The following is a 19,424-nucleotide window of genomic DNA, read 5'->3' as shown; positions in this document are numbered from 1 at the left end:
TCGCCGGCATTTGTGAGGGTCTGGTATTCCAAGGAAAGAGGAAATAAGGGGGCGAAATCATTCCCGTGCTCGTTATTTGCACAGAACACCATCCTCACATTAGTTCCAGCAGTAGTCGATCAGGAAGGATCTTGCAAGACAATGTAAATCATACAGTTCTCTTTGTATTTCAGCATCATTGCATATGTCCCCTCCAGTACGTCGTCCTTGAGAGGATCTTCAAATTCAGAATTTATTCCTCTCACGCTCTCGAGGCTAACGCGTAGACGCATCAACAGGCCTTTGAGGGTCGTCCGGTCACACGAGCGCTGCTCAGTGGGGTCCCAGCGTCTCCTACAAGCATCACGGCTTGTCTCGAGTTGTTCATTGTTCACGCTTACAGGGTGCCCACCGCAAGTATATCACAGAATCCTTCAATCTATTACCTTTCCCGCCCTGCCTTTGCCGCAGCGATGTGTATTTTCGGTAACAATGATCACTAGACATTGCATATCCCCCTCCCCTCGAAAAAAGAATGAGAAGAAGTTCCCAACACCCCATGAGTGAGAGGGAAGACATTGCCGCATACCATCTGTTGTAGAATGAGACACAACATTTATTGCTTGTTGCTGTGCCTCGATGTTGAATATGACGATACCATCTTTATTGTGATCAAGAGTGCTCAACGAGTTAAAATATCAAGAAAATACAACTGACAATGATCATTTATAATGGGAAGTTAACCCTGCAGATACCATAACCGGCCGTAAAAGCCGCTTGTTCCCACCGACATCACAAAGATGAATGTTGACAAAGTCCGTATGGGATGTATGGGATGCCCAGTGCTCTTGTTCTTGTAGAAATCACAGTGCCCCATCGACGTTCCACACATTACCGCCATCAGCTTCTTCCTCTGTGCAATGAAAGACGCAGCAATCTCATCACTGCATCCTTTCCTTTTTAGCACTTCGGGAACACAGTGCTTGCTGTATTCCATGGAACTGGAAAAGATGACATTCAAATGCATGCAAACTCGGACATAGCCTTTGATCCGGTGTAACGGGAAAATCAGCGTCAGTTGTGCGTTGGCGAAAAGAGGCCGTATTAAGGTGTGTAGAAATATGTGGGACCACGTTGCATTTGCCACATTGGCCCAATATTTGCAAAATTGGTTTCCGATATTGGAACAATATCGGTCCACTATTGGTGTGATGTTTGAGAGCATAGATTGAGAAGTTACGCGTAAAAAAAAAAGAAAAAAAAACTCGTTGCAAGTTAAGTTACCGTGTGAAAAATGTAACTATGTTAATAATGAGGTTCTTCAGCCGGAAACGTAACTCGCAGCTACTGAGCTACGTAAAAAGTTAATTCCAAGTTACTTCGCATTACGCACGTGCAGCGCGCATGAGCAGCTGAGTTAGACCTCGAGTTGCTTGCGGAGGAGCGCAACCCGTGGAACCCAGCCCTCTCCTTCCGATTGATTTCGGTTCCAGTCTGTCCACCAATGTCATGATGACGTTTCTCAGGACGTTTTGCATCTTACTCCCTGTAACCGCAGAATGGTTCAGCTTCAATGGCAGCGGTTATTACTTCCTGAACAGAATACTGTCATTGATTGAATGTCACGTTTCATGGCGAACAATGCCATGAAGTAACCTGGGAGGAAGCAACAAAAAAAGTATCTGGACGTGAGTGAAAAGCGAGTTAAAAGTAACTTGGAACTTAACTTAGCCTACTGTGGCAAGGTTACCTGAAAAAGGAACGAGTTCCTCTGAAAGGAACTTAGTACCAGTAAATGTATGCCAAGATGCCATTAGATGCATTCCATGCCTCAAACCAAACGAGTTACTTGTAACTCGTTACCTCGAACTCTGTTTGAGAGTACTGGTCCACTTCCTTTATCATGACTGCGGGACCGCACAAGTAGAAAACCACATACCAGCACTGTTGCTTGCGCATCTCGTTGCTCTTGTCTGCATTGTCTGGTTGTTCATTGGGTTTTAGAGTACTAACGCCGTGCTCCTGCGTGTATTTTGTGCCGCACTCAGTGTCGGCGTCGGTCACTGTTTCCTTGTTGCACTTCGGTGCAGTCCCACCTGAAACAGAACATACGAATATATGTATAATTCAGATATCAGTAAATTAATAAGACATTTAGCATGAAAACGACAAGATGCTATGGGGCATTAACGACATGTGTGCTAAGTGTCTCATACGATGTTGTGCTTTTCGTGTTAAATTCTGATCAGGGGTGGCAGCACTAATCGCGGCGCCCATTCCTTAAATCGCGTTTTTGTGAATATATGGTGGTAACGTGGGGAAGGAAGTGTGTCCAGCTGCAGTACCTGTCAAAGCTGCGATCGTTGAACGATTTCAAAGACAGTTTCAGACATGAAGGGCGCACTTTGTTTGCCTTGTTTTCCAGCGACGAATATGAGAAGAGCCGCGTCATGTTGCACTACTTTGTGAGCAGCCCGAAACCTGCTTATCGCCTTACGTGAGCCAGCGGCAGTCTTTGTGACACAGATACGTACATACGATAAGATAAAAAGGGCTATAAGACACGATCGCATTCTCGTTATAAATTATCATGAGCGTATTGCTTTATCCTTTGTTTGCACCTTTGTTTCATGCTTTAAACCAACAGAACACAATGAATAGCTGTCAAAGAGGAGCATCCCTCGAATTTTCCGTTACGAATGAGAGCACTTTTATCGTTTGACGTCACAGTCAATGGGAAGTGGCTCGTGAGACGATCGCGCTAAGCCTCCGCCACGGAAGCGATTCTATAAATTGAATTCTGCTGTAACAATATATTGTTCGGTAAGAATATTTTACGAGAATGATTTTTACATATGTGCTTGACAAACTAAAACCAACTTTTTTCATATAGTGAAATTTCTTTTCCATGCTCCTTTAACACTGGTGTTACCAACCGGGCTGTGGCCAATGAAGCAATGAAGTGCGCATTATGCCACGATATTCTTCTCGCTGTTGTACTTACAGTTCCACTTGGAAGTTCCACATTCATCGCGTACTTGCTCGAGGAACATCTCAATAAAATCTGGATCAGTGCAACCGTAATGTTTCAGAAATCGTGGAACACAATCCTTGCTGTATTCCATTAGACTGGAAAAAAGGTTGAAAATGAGGTGGAAAACGAAAATAGACTGGCAAATAGGAGGTAAATTAGAAATGCTTGACATACTGAGGTTTATTAAATTGTCACGTGGTCGTTGATGGGTTCTCTTAGAAGAGGGCCCGTGACAATTCAGGGAGAGTGTGCGTGTCGTGGCAGTATTCTACTCGAGGGATTTCAGTGGAACAATGTTCCGTGTGTATGACACTGGAATGGGCATCTCTCAACGATTATGGTGCCGGAAAGGAGTCGAAGGGCGGTGTCTAGCTGGTGCATGATTGCGAGAGGGCAATACCCGAGACAGGTAGTGGACATAGTCTTTTCGTAAGCACAGCAAAGTGTAATGGACGGCGAACTCATATCTATTCAAATACCTCCGAAGCGGCTGAAGATGAATAAGAGAAGGATTGCATTACTGCGTGAACAGTTTACATGAGGGGGTCCCAGCAAGCGGCCCTTTCTTTGCACGAAATAAGAGTTCACGAATATGTGCGTATAATGCCTCACTATCTGTGTTCATTACTTTGGTTCACGTCAGTCACACAATAATGGATGTGATGTCGTAAACACCGTAGTAAAGCTGCCCGTTAATCTCGGTCTAAACCCAAGAACACACTGTCATCCCAAGGATGTTCTAAGAGAACCATGTATGAACAGGAGTGGCACCCGCAAGAAAGTCAAATCTGATCCTCAATTCATGCGTCCTCATCGTCACTGTGGGGCACTATATGGTGCACTCAGGATGTCCTCAGAACTCGATTAATGACAACTTTAGGACAGTGTGATGATACATTAGAGACGTAATGTAGTTTCGTTTAATTGCACCTTATTTGCTTCTTCCTTTTCTTTACCAAAAATGGTAAATGATACGAAACTACACGAATTGTCCCGATGTGTTCTGTTTTACTGATTCCACTCACTTTGGTAAACAGCCGCAATTTACCTGTACCTTTCCTGTACATCCTATGGCGGGCAACGAGCCCGGCGGTTTCGAAAGAAAGCATAGAGAAATATAAATTATCAAATACGGAGAAAAATCATGAGGAGCACTCAGTTCGAGAACCCCACTTCCGAAGGTATATGAGAATTCCGTTCTAAAGATAAAACACATATATACTACAGGTACTGTTACTAATTTTTTTTTGCTTGTTACGCAGCCTTCCGTAAAATCGAGAGTCCTGGTCGCCTCCGACACAAAGCGAAGTGTGCGCTGTCGAAGTCAATTACGCAAACGATCGAACAATACACAAGCGAGGAATTGCTTGAAGCATTAACTACCCTTCGATGCAAAGTCTGTTTCTTAGTGACACTGGCTCGATACAGTCGGGTAAGACATTTGAAAGTCAGCAGAACAGTCAGCAGTGTGACAGGATCGTTTCTCTCATGTTTCTATCTTTTTCCGTGATAAATTCTCAATGTATCATAGAACGTTTTTAGGCAGATAAATTCTACAGAGGACACTCGCCCCTAGGATTGCCCTAGAAAACGAAATAAATGTGTTACTCAATGCTTCGGGATTTTTAGCAGGTAAACTGAAGAAACAATATTTCTCATCCTGCTAGGTCCCCGGGGAACAGCCACAGGACGTACCTGATGACTCTTCACGAACAATCCGCGAGTGTCATCCTCGGGATGACACTGTGAGGAATCGATTGACCCTGTGCGTTTGTGGGGAAATGATTGAATGGTCGTTTTTATTCCCCCATGGCTATGGACGTACAACACGCATGAACCTTTCGCGTCGTCCGTAGCCCCTTACCCAGACGACACACAAAGTCCCAAGGATGTCCCATTTCGGTCCCGTCGTCCGCGTCCCATACGGGACAAGTTTCGGATTACCCAGGACGTCCGTCACGGGACACGCTACGGCAACTGTCCCGAGGATATCCGCAGGCTGTCCCACCAGAGCCAGCACGGCACAGAAATGGGTCAGCGTAAACTTTGAAAAAGAATCAACAAATGAGTAAAAGCAGTAAGGGCTCATATATGTTGTGGTTGATATCCTTAGCGGCTGCTAATAGACACTCCAGCTCACATGGCTGCTGTCATGCACGAGCCTGTAACCACGTTTCAGTTTACCGATTGTGGACCTTTTTGAAAGTTGCACCAGACCTCAGTGGCATATAATCCTGATGCAAAGCCACCAAGAACCACCAGGGAGGGCACAGCAAAATACAGAAGACAATGCTGAAAGTTTTAAAGATCATTATCTGATTGAGCTGCCTCTCGCATCATCAATCATGGTTATTCAAACTTTGCGGTTCTAATGTACTTCAGTAATGAAAACCCGAAGCACATTGGTGAGCTGCTTGTCACCTCAACAAAACAAATAGCCTTTTTTGGCTGTATCACTATCCTTCTTTACTAGTAGGAGGAGCAGCTACCTCTTTTTATGAATGCTAGTTTCAGTGTATCTTATCCTTCTTTATTTGTGCAAATGTTCTTCGCTGTGGTGTGCTTATGTCTGGGCAAAGAGCATGTGTTGCTTTGGAGCCACTTATCACCAGTACATTTAAGATCATTGCAGAGAGACAATGGCTAAATGTGCACTGCAAGCGTGACAGTTTGCTGAAAGTCCTGTGCACGTGATTGCTGTGGCCAAAGTTATTCTGAAGGACACCGTGGCATGCAGACATAGAGAACGATTACGGTTAATTACTTAGCAAGTTCAGGGCCCATACGTTCACCATGTCCTTGTAAACAAATTTTTGTTTAGAGATGAAGAAGTTATTCCAGCAAATTAATGACAAATTTTCTGCACACTTTTGTGTACACATCTGTGTTCCACATTTTGCGTGTCTTAAGTGCTAAGCGTATATGTGCGGAAAAAGTGATAAGCGTATGCTTTGTGTGAATATCCATTTTGTAGATCTTAGTTACGTGCACTACAGAGCATTTACTCATCTTGTACTGCTGCAGAGATTCCTCGATCGCATACATGTCTCGACTCATGTGAGAGCAAGTTTGACGCTACAATGCTCACCATGTCCCCAGCAAAAAATTGTTTAGAAATCAGTAATGTAAAGCAAAGTGACAGCACTGTATGTGCATATGTTTTGTGTGCGTAAGGACGCTAGGACACTCTCTCATTTTACTGAGAAGCATACGCTTTGTGTAGATATGGTTTTCACGGGCATTAGTAACATTTACTACAAGTTATTTATTGACCTACCGCTCTTAGAGCTCTTAGCCTGCCATAGCATAGTATTGTTCATGATGCAGAGAATGCATCAAGTCTTGGCCAACATTCCGGTGATCCACGAAACGCCGAATGCCTTGCATGTATGCATTACATTCTCGGGTAAACATAAACAAGCCCCGCCACGACTTCCGGTCCTTCCGCAACTAAGGACACTCGGAGCCAACCGCCACGCAGAATTAAATCTTTCGTTGAAGAGTCGTACACCTCTTCGTGGCAATTTCAATTGTCAGAAAAAGGCGTATACGACCTTCTCTGTCCTCAAATCAGAAGCGATAACTGTATCAATCAGCACAGTGGTTGGCGCAGAGCGTGCTGTCTGTGAAACCGGATGTCTTTTTGGCAAAAACCCAAAAGCGGTGCAAAGAGGAATGTATAAATAATGCAAAGAGTTGTTGTTTTGAATGTGCAAAGTTTTCATTTAGCCATGTAACCTCTACTTTTTAACCAGGTAAAAAGATACAAGCGAAAAAAGAGGTTCAGGAAAGATCTTCCACATCCAACCCATAATTTAAACAATCTACAAGTCGTTTAAATTGTGTTATAAACCACGAGTGAGTGATTCAAAGTTATTATGCAAGTTTTGTTTGCCATATTCAATATATATTTGGTACCAAATTCTAGCGCTGATCTACACGGTGTGCAGTAGCGTAGCGAGACCGCCAAGGTAGGGGGGCTCGATACGAAAACTCCCCCCCCCCCCCCCGCTGATCCTGGGTGCGACAACACACAATATACTTGTGCACACCGCAAAATGCGGTAATTGATTTGGGCGTTCACAATACGATTACGCAGTGATGTCCAATGAGGGGGTGTCACGAGATCGGAAGGATTTTGAAAAGCTCATACTCTGAAAACCATTCAAGAGTGCCGATTAGATAGACGCCATGAACTGTAAGAACTTTAGCGATCGTCACACTGCCCCCCCCCCCCCATTTATTATTTTCTCCTCGGATTTGCGCGATTTGCGTGGGTCCGTCGTGGCAGGTAGGGGGGGCTCGAGCCCCCCAAGCCCCCCCGTGGCTACGCCATTGACGGTGTGTTATTAACTTACAGCACCCCCGATGAAACGATGTTTGCGATTACAGGTGTTCTTTTTGTTTAAGTTCCACTTGCGAACTACGATAACACGGTTGGTGGTTGCAAGAGAAAACCGTGGACCTGGGAAATCACAAAAAAAAAAAAGCTCCGTCCTTCAGACGCTCTCGTTCTGGCAAATACAAAACGTTATCTGTGTACGGAAACAACGAAGCATTTTATCCCCGGCGTACGTCCGACATGGGTACAAACTGCAGTCACGTCGTCGACCGATGTCGTTGTGGGATGAGTATTATGAAGCTACGCGGCGTACTTCCACACGCGGGCACCACAATATTTAAGAAACACCACAATCACGACTGGCACATCGCCAGAGCATCGTATGTCTGTTGCTGGAACTAGAGTGAACATATGAACCATAACGAGCGGATAGAGAGGTAGCAAGAGAGCTGGTGGTATAGATCCATAACTTAAAAACCCGGGTTTTTAAGTTAAGGACATGAACCATGATACGAACACACACGCAACCATAACTCACGCCGGATTGGATACGGATTGAAGTGGCTATTCAGTATCCTGAAATAGCATCGATAGTAGCACCGATTGCAAATGGTGCTCAGTGCAGAGTGTTGGAAAATAGTTCAACGCTTGTTCAGTAGCAATAATTGTTAATGATAGTTATCTGCAATAACAATTGCAGATAATTACTTACTTCAGAATAAGTCTAGGTGGTATCGTATATCGTGATATATTTCTCAATGCAGCGATAAATTCAGCAGTGGCTAAAACCCACTAAAACCAGACAACAAACAAATTTACGCTGGCTTCCATATACTTTCTTTTTGAATTTGTGTTAGATTTTTGAACCTATTTTGATTGATATAGAAAATGTACGAAACTCTCCTCGAAACTCGTTGACTGCCTGAGCCAGTGCACGGCCGTCCCCCTTCCTCTTCCTCGGCGGTTTGATGGTCGTGATGTTTTGGTGGTTCGGCGCGGAAGTTGAAGATGGGTAGTTCAGGCAAGATAATTCCTTGATATTTCACTTCGAACTACATTGAAAGGCTAGGGACATGCCAAAGTTGTCAAAGCGGTCCATGTACAGGCGTGTGCAGCATGATGTAGAAAGCACAGTAGCCCAAGACGTGCTACCCGAAAGTGAAAGTTTTGAAAGTCGTGCGCTCCCAGACCACGGTCCCTCGATCGCTACAGTGGACCCTGATGCGCTCGCTGAACAGCAGAGTGATGTGACATGTCGGGCACAAGAAAACGCATATCTGACAGGAGGTGCGAGCGCAAAATTCGGAGCTTCTCACGGTAACGAAGAGCAGGTCAGTGCACAGACGTCAACATTGGCAGTGACAGAAGCTCATGATACGGAGGGTTCTAGTGGTTCTTGTCCAGTCAACGTGGGTACCGAGGCGTCATACACCTCCCCTTTGGAAAGCGCAAACGAAGGCCTTCGCACTACGCTGTGTACAGAGCAGGCCTGCAGCGATGTAGATGTTATGCATACATTTTGCACTAAATTGAGGGTTTGGAGTGTGGAATCGGGTACAAAACACAGCCATTTAACCGGCTTGTTGAAGATTTTGCGAACACAACCATCCTTCTCGGATCTCCCAAGTTCAGCAAGGACGTTGCTTAAAACTCCCCGAATCATGTCTAACATTTTAGATATTCCTCCGGGGAAGTACCATCACTTTGGACTCGCATCGGGACTACTGTTCGCGTTGCGGAACACAGAAATGCTGCCAGAAGTGCTGCTGCTGAACGTGAATATAGACGGTTTGCCCCTAACAAAAAGCACAACGGAGCAGTTTTGGCCGATTCTCTGCCATGTCGTAAACTGCAAAAAAGTGAGCCCTTTGCTGTCGGTGTTTATTGTGGAAACAACAAACCACGTAATGTAAATGAATATTTGCAGCCATTTGTCTCTGAAGTGAACCAGTTACTTCATGATGGAGTCCTCATCAACAGTACTCACGTGGCCATCAAAATTAAAGCATTTGTGTGCGACGCACCTGCCAGGGCATTCATCTTGTGCGTAAAATCTCATTCTGGTTATTTCGGCTGCACACGGTGCACAACGAAAGGATCGTACAAAAATGGACACGTATGCTTTCCTGAGATGAATTCTCCATTAAGAGATGATGCGGCATTTAGAGCTGCAACCCAGGAAGAGCATCACACAGGATCAACTATTTTGATGGAGCTTCCTATTGACCTTGTGCAGCAGGTGCCACTAGAGTATATGCACCTTGTATGTTTGGGTGCAATGCGAAAGTTGTTACTTTTGTGGTGCAAGGCCGCATCATCATTTAGAATAAACAGCGAGAAACGTGAAGAACTTTCGCAGAAGAGCATTGCCCTGGGTCAGCATATACAGTAGTGATAGATATAGCACTTGTTAACAATGGGCCGCTCAGATTTACATGCGACACGCACACGCACGATAAGATATCTCAGAAAACAATGGAAATCATGTATCGATAGTGTGAACAATGGGTTCCCAGGTTTCAATAACATGCGCCGCCAGGATAAGGTAACGGTTAACTCAGGTAAATAATGGGAACTCACGTGTCGATAGTGTTTGATAGGCACCTGGTTGCACATTTAATGACACTTAATAACACGCAATGACGTTTAATAACACGCAATGACATGTAATAACACGCAAATGACATTTAATAACACGCAATAACATCCGATGACATTTAATAGCATTTTCCGATCGGGTTGACGTCACGATCAGTCCGTCACCTACGCTGGTTGCCGCGTCAGAGCGCCAGGTAGGTTTCCGACCATGTGTAGTTTTGGTTTCGGTTTGAAATTCCCACCAAGCGCCCTCTAGTTTTCAAGCTTTGGCCGTCTGTAGTTTCGGTTTCGTTTGAAAAAACAAATGGATGTCGGGGCCCGCCACCTAGGTTGGTTGCCGCGCTAGAGCGCCAGCTAGGTTGGTTTCTGACCATGTGTAGTTTTGGTTTCGGTTTGAAATTCCCACCAAGCGCCCCATAATTTTCAAGCTTTGGCCGTCTGTAGTTTCAGTTTCGGTTTTAACAAAATGGATGTCGGGACCCGACGCCAAGGTTGGTTTCCGTATAGTTTATGACCATGTGTAGTTTTAGTTTCGGTTTGGAATTCCTAGGTTTTGAATGGTTGCAGAAGCCCCCTTGTTTCAAGCTTTAGACCGTCTGTAGTTTCGGTTTCGGTTTGAAAAATGCATGGCGCGTGACAGCATGATTTTTTTCCCCATGCCACTGTGATAAGTACACCCAAATAATGATGTATGTCGGAGACCAGACAACAGTGTATATATTCCTTTTTTATTTTAGCACATTATTTTTCTACTCTTTTATTTAACTACCGAAGGACATGTTACAAATTACCAGATTCTTGTTTGGCATCATCCTTGTACAAAAGCAATCTGCAAAATAAAGGAAAACGAAACATCCTGTGAATGCTTTTCTCAATCAGAACAAAGTGTGGGACGGCTAAGATCTTGATCGGGTGCCACGCAACAACAACAAGCAGCATTATCAAAGAGTCGGCTAACGTTTCCATTTTCCGATATGTCTCTCATACTGTGTCGTGCATTTGCGTTGGAGTACGGCCTTTGGACATGCCACACGCTAAAGCAAATAACCCGATGACAATACTCTCAACAATCACTATAAAGTAGAGGTGTTCTATAGACATGCATTTCTAAACTTGTGTTGCTCATTGTGACAACAGCAAGCAACGAATCGAGAAACAGCGCATGACCGCGTATTGTGGTTACCAGCTGTGATGGTTTCGAAATAAAAATAACCAAAATGGCATAAGGGCGAGGGGTACACTCACATCTTGCATGACGAACTAGCACTGGGAACGGGACAGAGAGAAGAGGGTCGTCCATGGAGGTTCGTTCACAATCACCGGACTCAGTCTTCGACAGCTAGCTTATAAGACCCTTGATTTTTGTTTTATTTCAAGGGAAGGGGGGATCACGTGAATGCATCGTGGACAGCTTCTCCTTTCGCAGGAGCAGCATGTGAAATGCGATACCTCTTGCCGACACGCTCTTCTTTCTTCTTCTTTTTGTATGATAACACAAGCCGCGAAACACTGTGACGGAGACACCCGTCTGGCTTTTTCCAAGTGCTCTTTGGGAACGCCAACCACACAAAAACATTATCGTCCTCGCAAGATGTGTTTTCGACTGCTGCACAAAGTAAATAGAGTTATATATGTGACAGTTGAATGAAATCGGTGCTTGATAGTGTACGTCAGTAAGACGCTGTCGCTTTGTAGCACGTTGCATGATCTCGAAGCGAGTGGAATACTAAAACGGTTTCACTCATTCTTACGTGACCGTTAGATTAGTAAAACGAAGGATGTACCTTGAAACGAAAGAAAAAAAAAAGGAATCGACTGTATGAAGCGCGGAATACATTTCCTTTGGAGATTGCCAGATGACTTGATTTCGACGATTATTCGCTAATCGCTAGAACTTCAAACAGCACAATATTCGTCTCAACTTGAAATGGTTCCATAAAATGTGTCCTCTTGACTGCTGTTAAACTAATTTTAATAGGTCCTTTCGAGCAAGGTATGCTTTCTGATTAGGCGGAGGTATCCAGTTTGGCTCTCACGTTTAACCATAACTTCTTCATTTTAATATCGAACACTTTTTCCTTGAAGTGCATTTAGCTTCTCGTAAGGAGAGCAAAATGGTATCAGCCGAAAATTGTCTAATGGTTCACGGCGCTCGATATGGTCATCGAGTTCAATGAATGTGGATACATGAGATGCTGAAACTCTCACAAATGAATTTCTGCATGCTCTTCAATCATCGTTGATCCAAACGATGCAAATCCTACCAGATATGAACACAAGGTGTCAAATAGAACTCTGTTAGCGTCCCGATATGTATGCGGCTGACATATGGGTGATAGTGAGTATAATAGGGAAAAATGGTTAAACATATAACCAGACCGCGATCTGTAAATATATGATAGTCTACATTTCAGCAGGTTAGGTTTAGTAGGTTCTCCCGTCATCTCTATGTTGTCGATCTATAAGAAAGCATTCAATTAGGTCCAAATTACGATCTTTATCAATTGATAGATTCGAAATGATAGCTTTCCAACTCAATGTCGAATAATTATCTTGGATGATATAACATAAGATATTGGTTGGCGTGCCTTATCCATCCTGGGGGTGTGCTAGCTGTTCACTTCATCGATTTCTAATAGCATATAATAATTGATTCCTTACACATACCTACTTGCGAATCGTTCACATGTTGCTACATGTTGGTACATATAGCTACATTTGATTATCACGAATATGGAATACTTAATTCTCTTGTGAGTGTCTGTATAGCTTGAAATGGGATAGTATCTATTCTTTACATGTGTTGTCTAGAATGTCTTATAGAAATGGTTTGCCCGCGTGTGGACATTGAGTCTATCCACCATGTCCCCCTGTTAATGTATGATTTCTATCGTTTCTTGCGTAACTATTTACAATTATTGCTAAGATTGGTTGCAGGTGGATCTATCCCTGTCTCTCGAGAAAAAGATGGAGGTTACATATTTGAGTATCAGATGTCCTATAATAAAAAAATGAATTTGATTTGATTGTCATCGTGTGGATTGAAAACATCTTATTGAAGCTAAAAGCCGTGTCCCTGATGTAAAATAATTATCGCTGGCTTTGATTTCATTCTTCAGATAGAAACATAGTGGTCGTGGTTTGTCGTTTTCATAGACTGCTTGAGTCTCACTCCTCTGCCTCTGTCGATTTCTTGGTGACTGCCTAATATGCTGTGAGAGACTTGTTCTGGGCGGTCGGTTTCTATCATAAAGAATAGTTATTTCTAGCATTGATTTTTTATTTTTTTAGATATTAAGTTGTGGTATAGAAAATTCACTGATTGGTCTGCTGAACCTCTGGGGATTGATTCCTCTGTCGTAGAATAATTACAGTTAGCTCTGATTTTATTCCCTAGATGTGACAAAAAAAGTGTGGTGTAGATAACAAAATATTTTTACTCATGCTTTACTTGTGCTTACCGTCATGTCATACGATGCCAAATAAAGTTTAACTTGATACATTCGAATTGGTAACTGAGTCTTAATAGTTAGCCTGGATGACCTGATGCAACATCGAATCGATATTGTAAGGAATGGGAGTATGCAACGTACATAACTCTACAATTTCTATAATATCTAGGGAATAAATCAGAACTAACAACAATTGTTCTATATCAACCCTCCCAGCAATAGGCCATCCATCCAAACGCTCACTTTTCTATGTCACAACTATTTTTAATATCTGAGAAGGAAAATCAATGCTAGCACCAAGTATTCTTTATCATAGTAGCCGACCAGCTACAATCAATCTCTTGTACCATATTATTTCAGTCATCAAGGAATCGACACAGGTGAGACTCAAGCGGTCTATCAAACGAAGAACAACCACCACTATGTTACTATCTGAGGAATAAAATCACAGCAAGGGATAATTGAGTCTCTGTATGCAATACGGGGATAAGTCGAAAATCCCAAACCGAGAAAACTGCGAGTGAATATTTGGTAAAGTAGTTGCAGATAAGTTCCCTCGAATAACGCAAATGTAAAATGTGTAACATATATGCGTGTGTCTACCCTACATGCATGTCCCGTTAGCGTCCTTTCTGAGCGTGTGATTTAGCAGAGATTGAACAAAATCCAGGAGCATGACATATCCCCTTTTTCTAATAACAAAGCACGCACAGGGCTTTCGTGCAGGAAAAAACACTTTTCATGAGTCGGACTTTCATGGTGACGGCAGGATGGCCGAAGTTACCTTTGTGCAGTGGAGCAGCCTAGATCGTGATTATCGTGCTGCTAAACGAGCATAATCTTGAAAATAATGTTCTGGATGACCAGCAAAACATGACGTATTAGTATAGTGCGCACGTTTTCCGATTAAAACGCTCAGTAGCACTGCTGACACTGTTACGTGAGGTAGGAAGAACATGTTTTTCGATCGGAAGTCCAAGTTGATTTCTGCACCCAAGCAAAATTTAAGCTACACCATTTCTACGCATGTGTAGAAAAGGGGTATGATCTGAATGTCCATCCCATTGACACACATGCATTTGCCGTTTCTTACCCACCTGTTGCGAGTCAATAAATTGCAATACTGTCCTAAATTTTCTTTGGCAGGTAGATAATGGTATGTAGATATCATTGCAACAAAAAACACTAAAAGGGGATAATTTGACTTATCCCCTTATTGCACATAGAGGTTAAATCATTTTATGTGAAAAGCACAACCTTTAATTTCGAGAAGCGATTCTCAATCAACATGCTGGCAATTAACTATTATAGTATGTTGCTAATATTATCCGAAACGATCGACTGCACAACCACAACACAGGATGGATAAAGCAGCATAAACAACATGCTGCATAATGTAAAACCCCGAGACTAGGGAACACGAAAGGACAGACACAACACGAAGTCGTTTCGTGTTCCTAGTCTCGGGGTTTTACATTGTGCAACATCTCACCAGCTCGCTTGCTTCCTAGCCTTTTTTTTCACTGTCATAAACAACATGTCATATATTTTCATCGCGGTTAATTACGACTCTATGAAGCGCGGAATACATTTCCTTTGGAGTTTCCCAGATGACTTGATTTCGCCATTATTCGCTAAAACTTCAAAGAGCGCAATATTCGTCTCAACTTTAAAATGGTTCCACTCCTGACTGGTGTTAATCTAATTTTGATTAGGTCCTTTCCAGCAAGGTGTGCTTTCTGATTAGATGGAGGTGTCCAGGTTTGACTCTCACTTTAAACCATAACTTCTTTATTTTGATATCGAACACTTTTTCCTTGAAGTGATTTTCCAACTTACGAATCCTTCGTTTGCGTCCTTGTCCTGAGTAGTGAGAATTGAGAGTGTACCAAATAGGTTTCTTTATGATAAGTCGATTGAATACAGCATTCATCAGTACAGTCAGAGGTCTTAGCCGTGTACCATAGCGTTTTAGGAATAAGCATTTGACTGCCACAAACTTTCACAATCTCATGTAAGCTTCTCGTAAGGAGAGCAAAATGGTATCAATCGAAAACTGTCTAATGGTTCACCGCACTTGATATGGTCATCGAGTTCAATTAATGTGGATACATGAGATGCTGAAACTCTCACAAATGAATTTCTGCTCTTGAATCATCGTTTGATCCAAACGGTGATGTCAACTGCGAGCCGCAAATAATTGCATGGATTTGATAGAGCGGACACATCATGTGATATGACTTAAAAAATACTTTCCCTATCAATATACAGATGGAATGGCAAGAAAATCTGAAATGATTCATTCGATATACACTGCTTGGATATGGTTTATTCGATCTGACCGATTTCTTTATGAAGGCAATCCATCAGCGAGGATTCCTATCACATCCGAGGCTGAGTATTTCAGTGTTCCAGCCCCATGCATGCTTTCGAAATCAATGTTCACTATCCCAAATTATAGAAGCGCTATCCTGGAAGACGGTTTGCAATTAAAAATTTGTACACATAAGTACGATTGAACAAAATAACTGAACAAAGCAAACAAAAATGATGAACAAGTACTTTAATCAAAGTGATACATGTAAAACGTTTGTGCCTCTGTCACCTAGTCAACGATTGAAGTAAGAAAAAAAAATATTAGTCATGAAAGAAATGCTAATGAAAGAAAAGCAAATAAAGATTATGTTTTGCTTGATGGGATAAGTTCTTTGAAGTTTTGATGATCATTTCGCACTTAACAGATGCACACTGCTTACTTATGCTCAAATTTGACCGTGGTTATGTAAACATTATTTAGTGTTCTTTTCAGATTGTTCTTGCTTTCACTCGATTGACACTGACACTTCCTGATCCTTCAGATTGTCTTCTTTAATTAAAACTTGCGTCACCCACTCGTGCCATGCCTTCTAAATACATGTTATCTCTTTTTTCTCATCGTGATGTGTAGCATAGTAATGCTTATAACATATGATGCTCAGACGACAATTACAACATTTGTCTATTTTGAGGCTGTTGTCATTGAAGTTGTTTTCAAATGCTACCAGATACGAACACAAGGTGCCAAATGTTACTCTGTTAGCATCCCGATATGTATGCGGATAACATATGGTGACGCGAGTATAATTGGGAAAACTGTTTAAACATAAGCGAGACCGCGTACCTGTAAATATATCATACTGTACATTTCAGTAGGTTAGTAGGTAAGGTTAGGTAGGTTCTCCCTTCATCTTTATGTTGTCGATCTCAAATCCAAATCTTATCCAAAGATCAAGAAAAGTCTTCCCGGAACAGCACCGCAAGCCCGGTACTGGCCAAAGATCCAAATTACGGTCTTTCAATTGATAGATTCGAAATGATAGCTTTCCAATAGTACAATATGTAATAATTTTCTTGAATCATATAATATATGGTGTTGGTTGGTATGCTTTATCCATCCTGGATGTGCTGTTCGCTTCATCGATTTCTAATAGCATAGATAATTAATTCCTTACACAGACCTGCTTGCGAATCGTTCACATGTTGCTACATGTTGGTACATATAGCTACATTTGATTATCACGAATATGGAATACTTAATTCTCTTGTGAGTGTCTGTATGGCTTGAAATGGGATAGTATCTATTCTTTACATGTGTTGTCTAGAATGTCTTATAGAAATGGTTTGCCCGCGTGTGGACATTGAGTCTATCCACCATGTTCGCCTGTTAATGTATGATTTCTATCGTTTCTAGTGTTAACTATTTACAATTATTGATAAGGTTGGTTGCAGGTGGGTCTATCCCTGTCTCTAGAGAAAAGGATGGAGGTTACATATTTGAGTATCAGATGTCCTATAATAAAAAAAAAGAATTTGATTTGATTGTCATCGTATGGCTTGAAACACTTATTGAAGCTAAAAGCCGTGTCCCTGATGTAAAATAATTATCGCTAGCTTTGATTTCATTCTTCAGATAGAAACATAGTGGTGGTTTGTCGTTTACATAGACTGTCGTTTTCATAGTTCTGATTATATTCCCTAGATATTATAGAAATTGTAGAGTTATGTACGTTGCATACTCCCATTCCTTACAATATCGATTCGATGTTGCATCAGGTCATCCAGGCTAACTATTAAGACTCAGTTACCAATTCGAATGTATCAAGTTAAACTTTATTTGGCAACGTATGACATGACGGTAAGCACAAGTAAAGCACGAGTAAAAATATTTTGTTATCTACACCACACTGTTTTGTCACATCTAGGGAATAAAATCAGAGCTAACTGTAATTATTCTACGACAGAGGAATCAATCCCCAGAGGTCCAGCAGACCAATCAGTGAATTTTCTATACCACAACTTAATATCTAAAAAAAATAAAAAATCATGCTAGAAATAACTATTCTTTATGATAGAAACCGACCACCCAGAACAAGTCTCTCACAGCATATTAGGCAGTCACCAAGAAATCGATAGAGGCAGAGGAGTGAGACTCAAGCAGTCTATGACAACGACAAACCACGACCACTATGTTTCTATCTGAAGAATGAAATCAAAGCCAGCGATAATTATTTTACATCAGGGACACGACTTTTAGCTTCAATAAGATGTTTTCAATCCATACGATGACAATCAAATCAAATTCATTTTTTTATTATAGGACATCTGATACTCAAATATGTAACCTCCATCTTTTCTCGAAAGACAGGGATAGATCCACCTGCAACCAATCTTAGCAATAATTGTAAATAGTTAACGCAAGAAACGATAGAAATCATACATTAACAGGGGACATGGTGGATAGACTCAATGTCCACACGCGGGCAAACCATTTCTAAAGACATTCTAGACAACACATGTAAAGAATAGATAGTATTCCATTTTCAAGCTATACAGACACTCACAAGAGAATTAAGTATTCCATATTCGTGATAATCAAATGTAGCTATATGTACCAACATGTAGCAACATGTGAACGATTCGCAAGTAGGTATGTGTAAGGAATCAATTATTATGCTATTAGAAATCGATGAAGTGAACAGCTAGCACACCCCCAGGATGGATAAGGCACGCCAACCAATATCTTATGTTATATCATCCAAGATAATTATTCGACATTGAGTTGGAAAGCTATCATTTCGAATCTATCAATTGATAAAGATCATAATTTGGACCTAATTGAATGCTTTCTTATAGATCGACAACATAGAGATGAGGGGAGAACCTACTAAACCTAACCTGCTGAAATGTATATTTACAGATCGCGGTCTGGTTATATGTTTAACCATTTTTTTTCCCTATTATACTCCCACTATCACACATATGTCAGCCGCATACATATCGGGACGCTAACAGAGTTCTATTTGACACCTTGTGTTCATATCTGGTAGGATTTGCATCGTTTGGATCAACGATGATTGAAGAGCAGAAATTCATTTGAGAGTTTCAGCATCTCATGTATCCACATTCATTGAACTCGATGACCATATCAAGCGCCGTGAACCATTAGACAATTTTCGGCTGATACCATTTTGCTCTCCTTACGAGAAGCTATATGCACTTCAAGGAAAAAAGTGTTCGATATTAAAATGAAGAAGTTATGGTTAAACGTGAGAGCCAAACTGGATACCTCCGCCTAATCAGAAAGCATACCTTGCTCGAAAGGACCTATTAAAATTAGTTGAACAGCAGTCAAGAGGACACATTTATGGAACCATTTCAAGTTGAGACGAATATTGTGCTGTTTGAAGTTCTAGCGATTAGCGAATAATCGTCGAAATCAAGTCATCTGGGAATCTCCAAAGGAAATGTATTCCGCGCTTCATACAGTCGATTCCTTTTTTTTCTTTCGTTTCAAGGTACATCCTTCGTTTTACTAATCTAACGGTCACGTAAGAATGAGTGAAACCGTTTTAGTATTCCACTCGCTTCGAGATCATGCAACTTGCTACAAAGCGACAGCGTCTTATTGACGTACACTATCAAGCACCGATTTCATTCAACTGTCACATATATAACTCTATTTACTTTGTGCAGCAGTCGA

The 19,424-nt window shown here is 41.8% G+C and overlaps 1 protein-coding gene and 1 long non-coding RNA gene across 2 annotated transcripts; both read right to left on the bottom strand.

Moving 5' to 3' along the window:
* Window positions 1–217: 217 nt before the first annotated feature.
* On the bottom strand, window positions 218–5,908 carry LOC135373817 (uncharacterized). The gene is made up of 3 exons (XM_064606881.1): window positions 2,984–5,908; window positions 1,919–2,075; window positions 218–980 (listed from the first exon to the last, which is right to left on the bottom strand). The coding sequence occupies exons 1-3, from the start codon at window positions 3,183–3,185 to the stop codon at window positions 719–721; spliced, it is 621 nt and encodes a 206-aa protein (XP_064462951.1). The 5' UTR covers window positions 3,186–5,908; the 3' UTR covers window positions 218–718.
* Window positions 5,909–10,660: 4,752 nt separating this feature from the next.
* LOC135373826 (uncharacterized) lies at window positions 10,661–11,303 on the bottom strand. The gene is made up of 2 exons (XR_010416606.1): window positions 11,199–11,303; window positions 10,661–10,782 (listed from the first exon to the last, which is right to left on the bottom strand). It is a non-coding gene; the product is annotated as an uncharacterized LOC135373826 (long non-coding RNA).
* Window positions 11,304–19,424: the final 8,121 nt, after the last annotated feature.

The sequence above is a fragment of the Ornithodoros turicata genome, unplaced genomic scaffold (genome assembly GCF_037126465.1).
Source record: "Ornithodoros turicata isolate Travis unplaced genomic scaffold, ASM3712646v1 Chromosome32, whole genome shotgun sequence".
Classification (NCBI taxonomy): Eukaryota; Metazoa; Arthropoda; class Arachnida; order Ixodida; family Argasidae; genus Ornithodoros; species Ornithodoros turicata.
The sequence above is the reverse complement of the archived record's forward strand: the minus strand, read 5'-3'. Positions and strand labels throughout refer to the sequence as shown.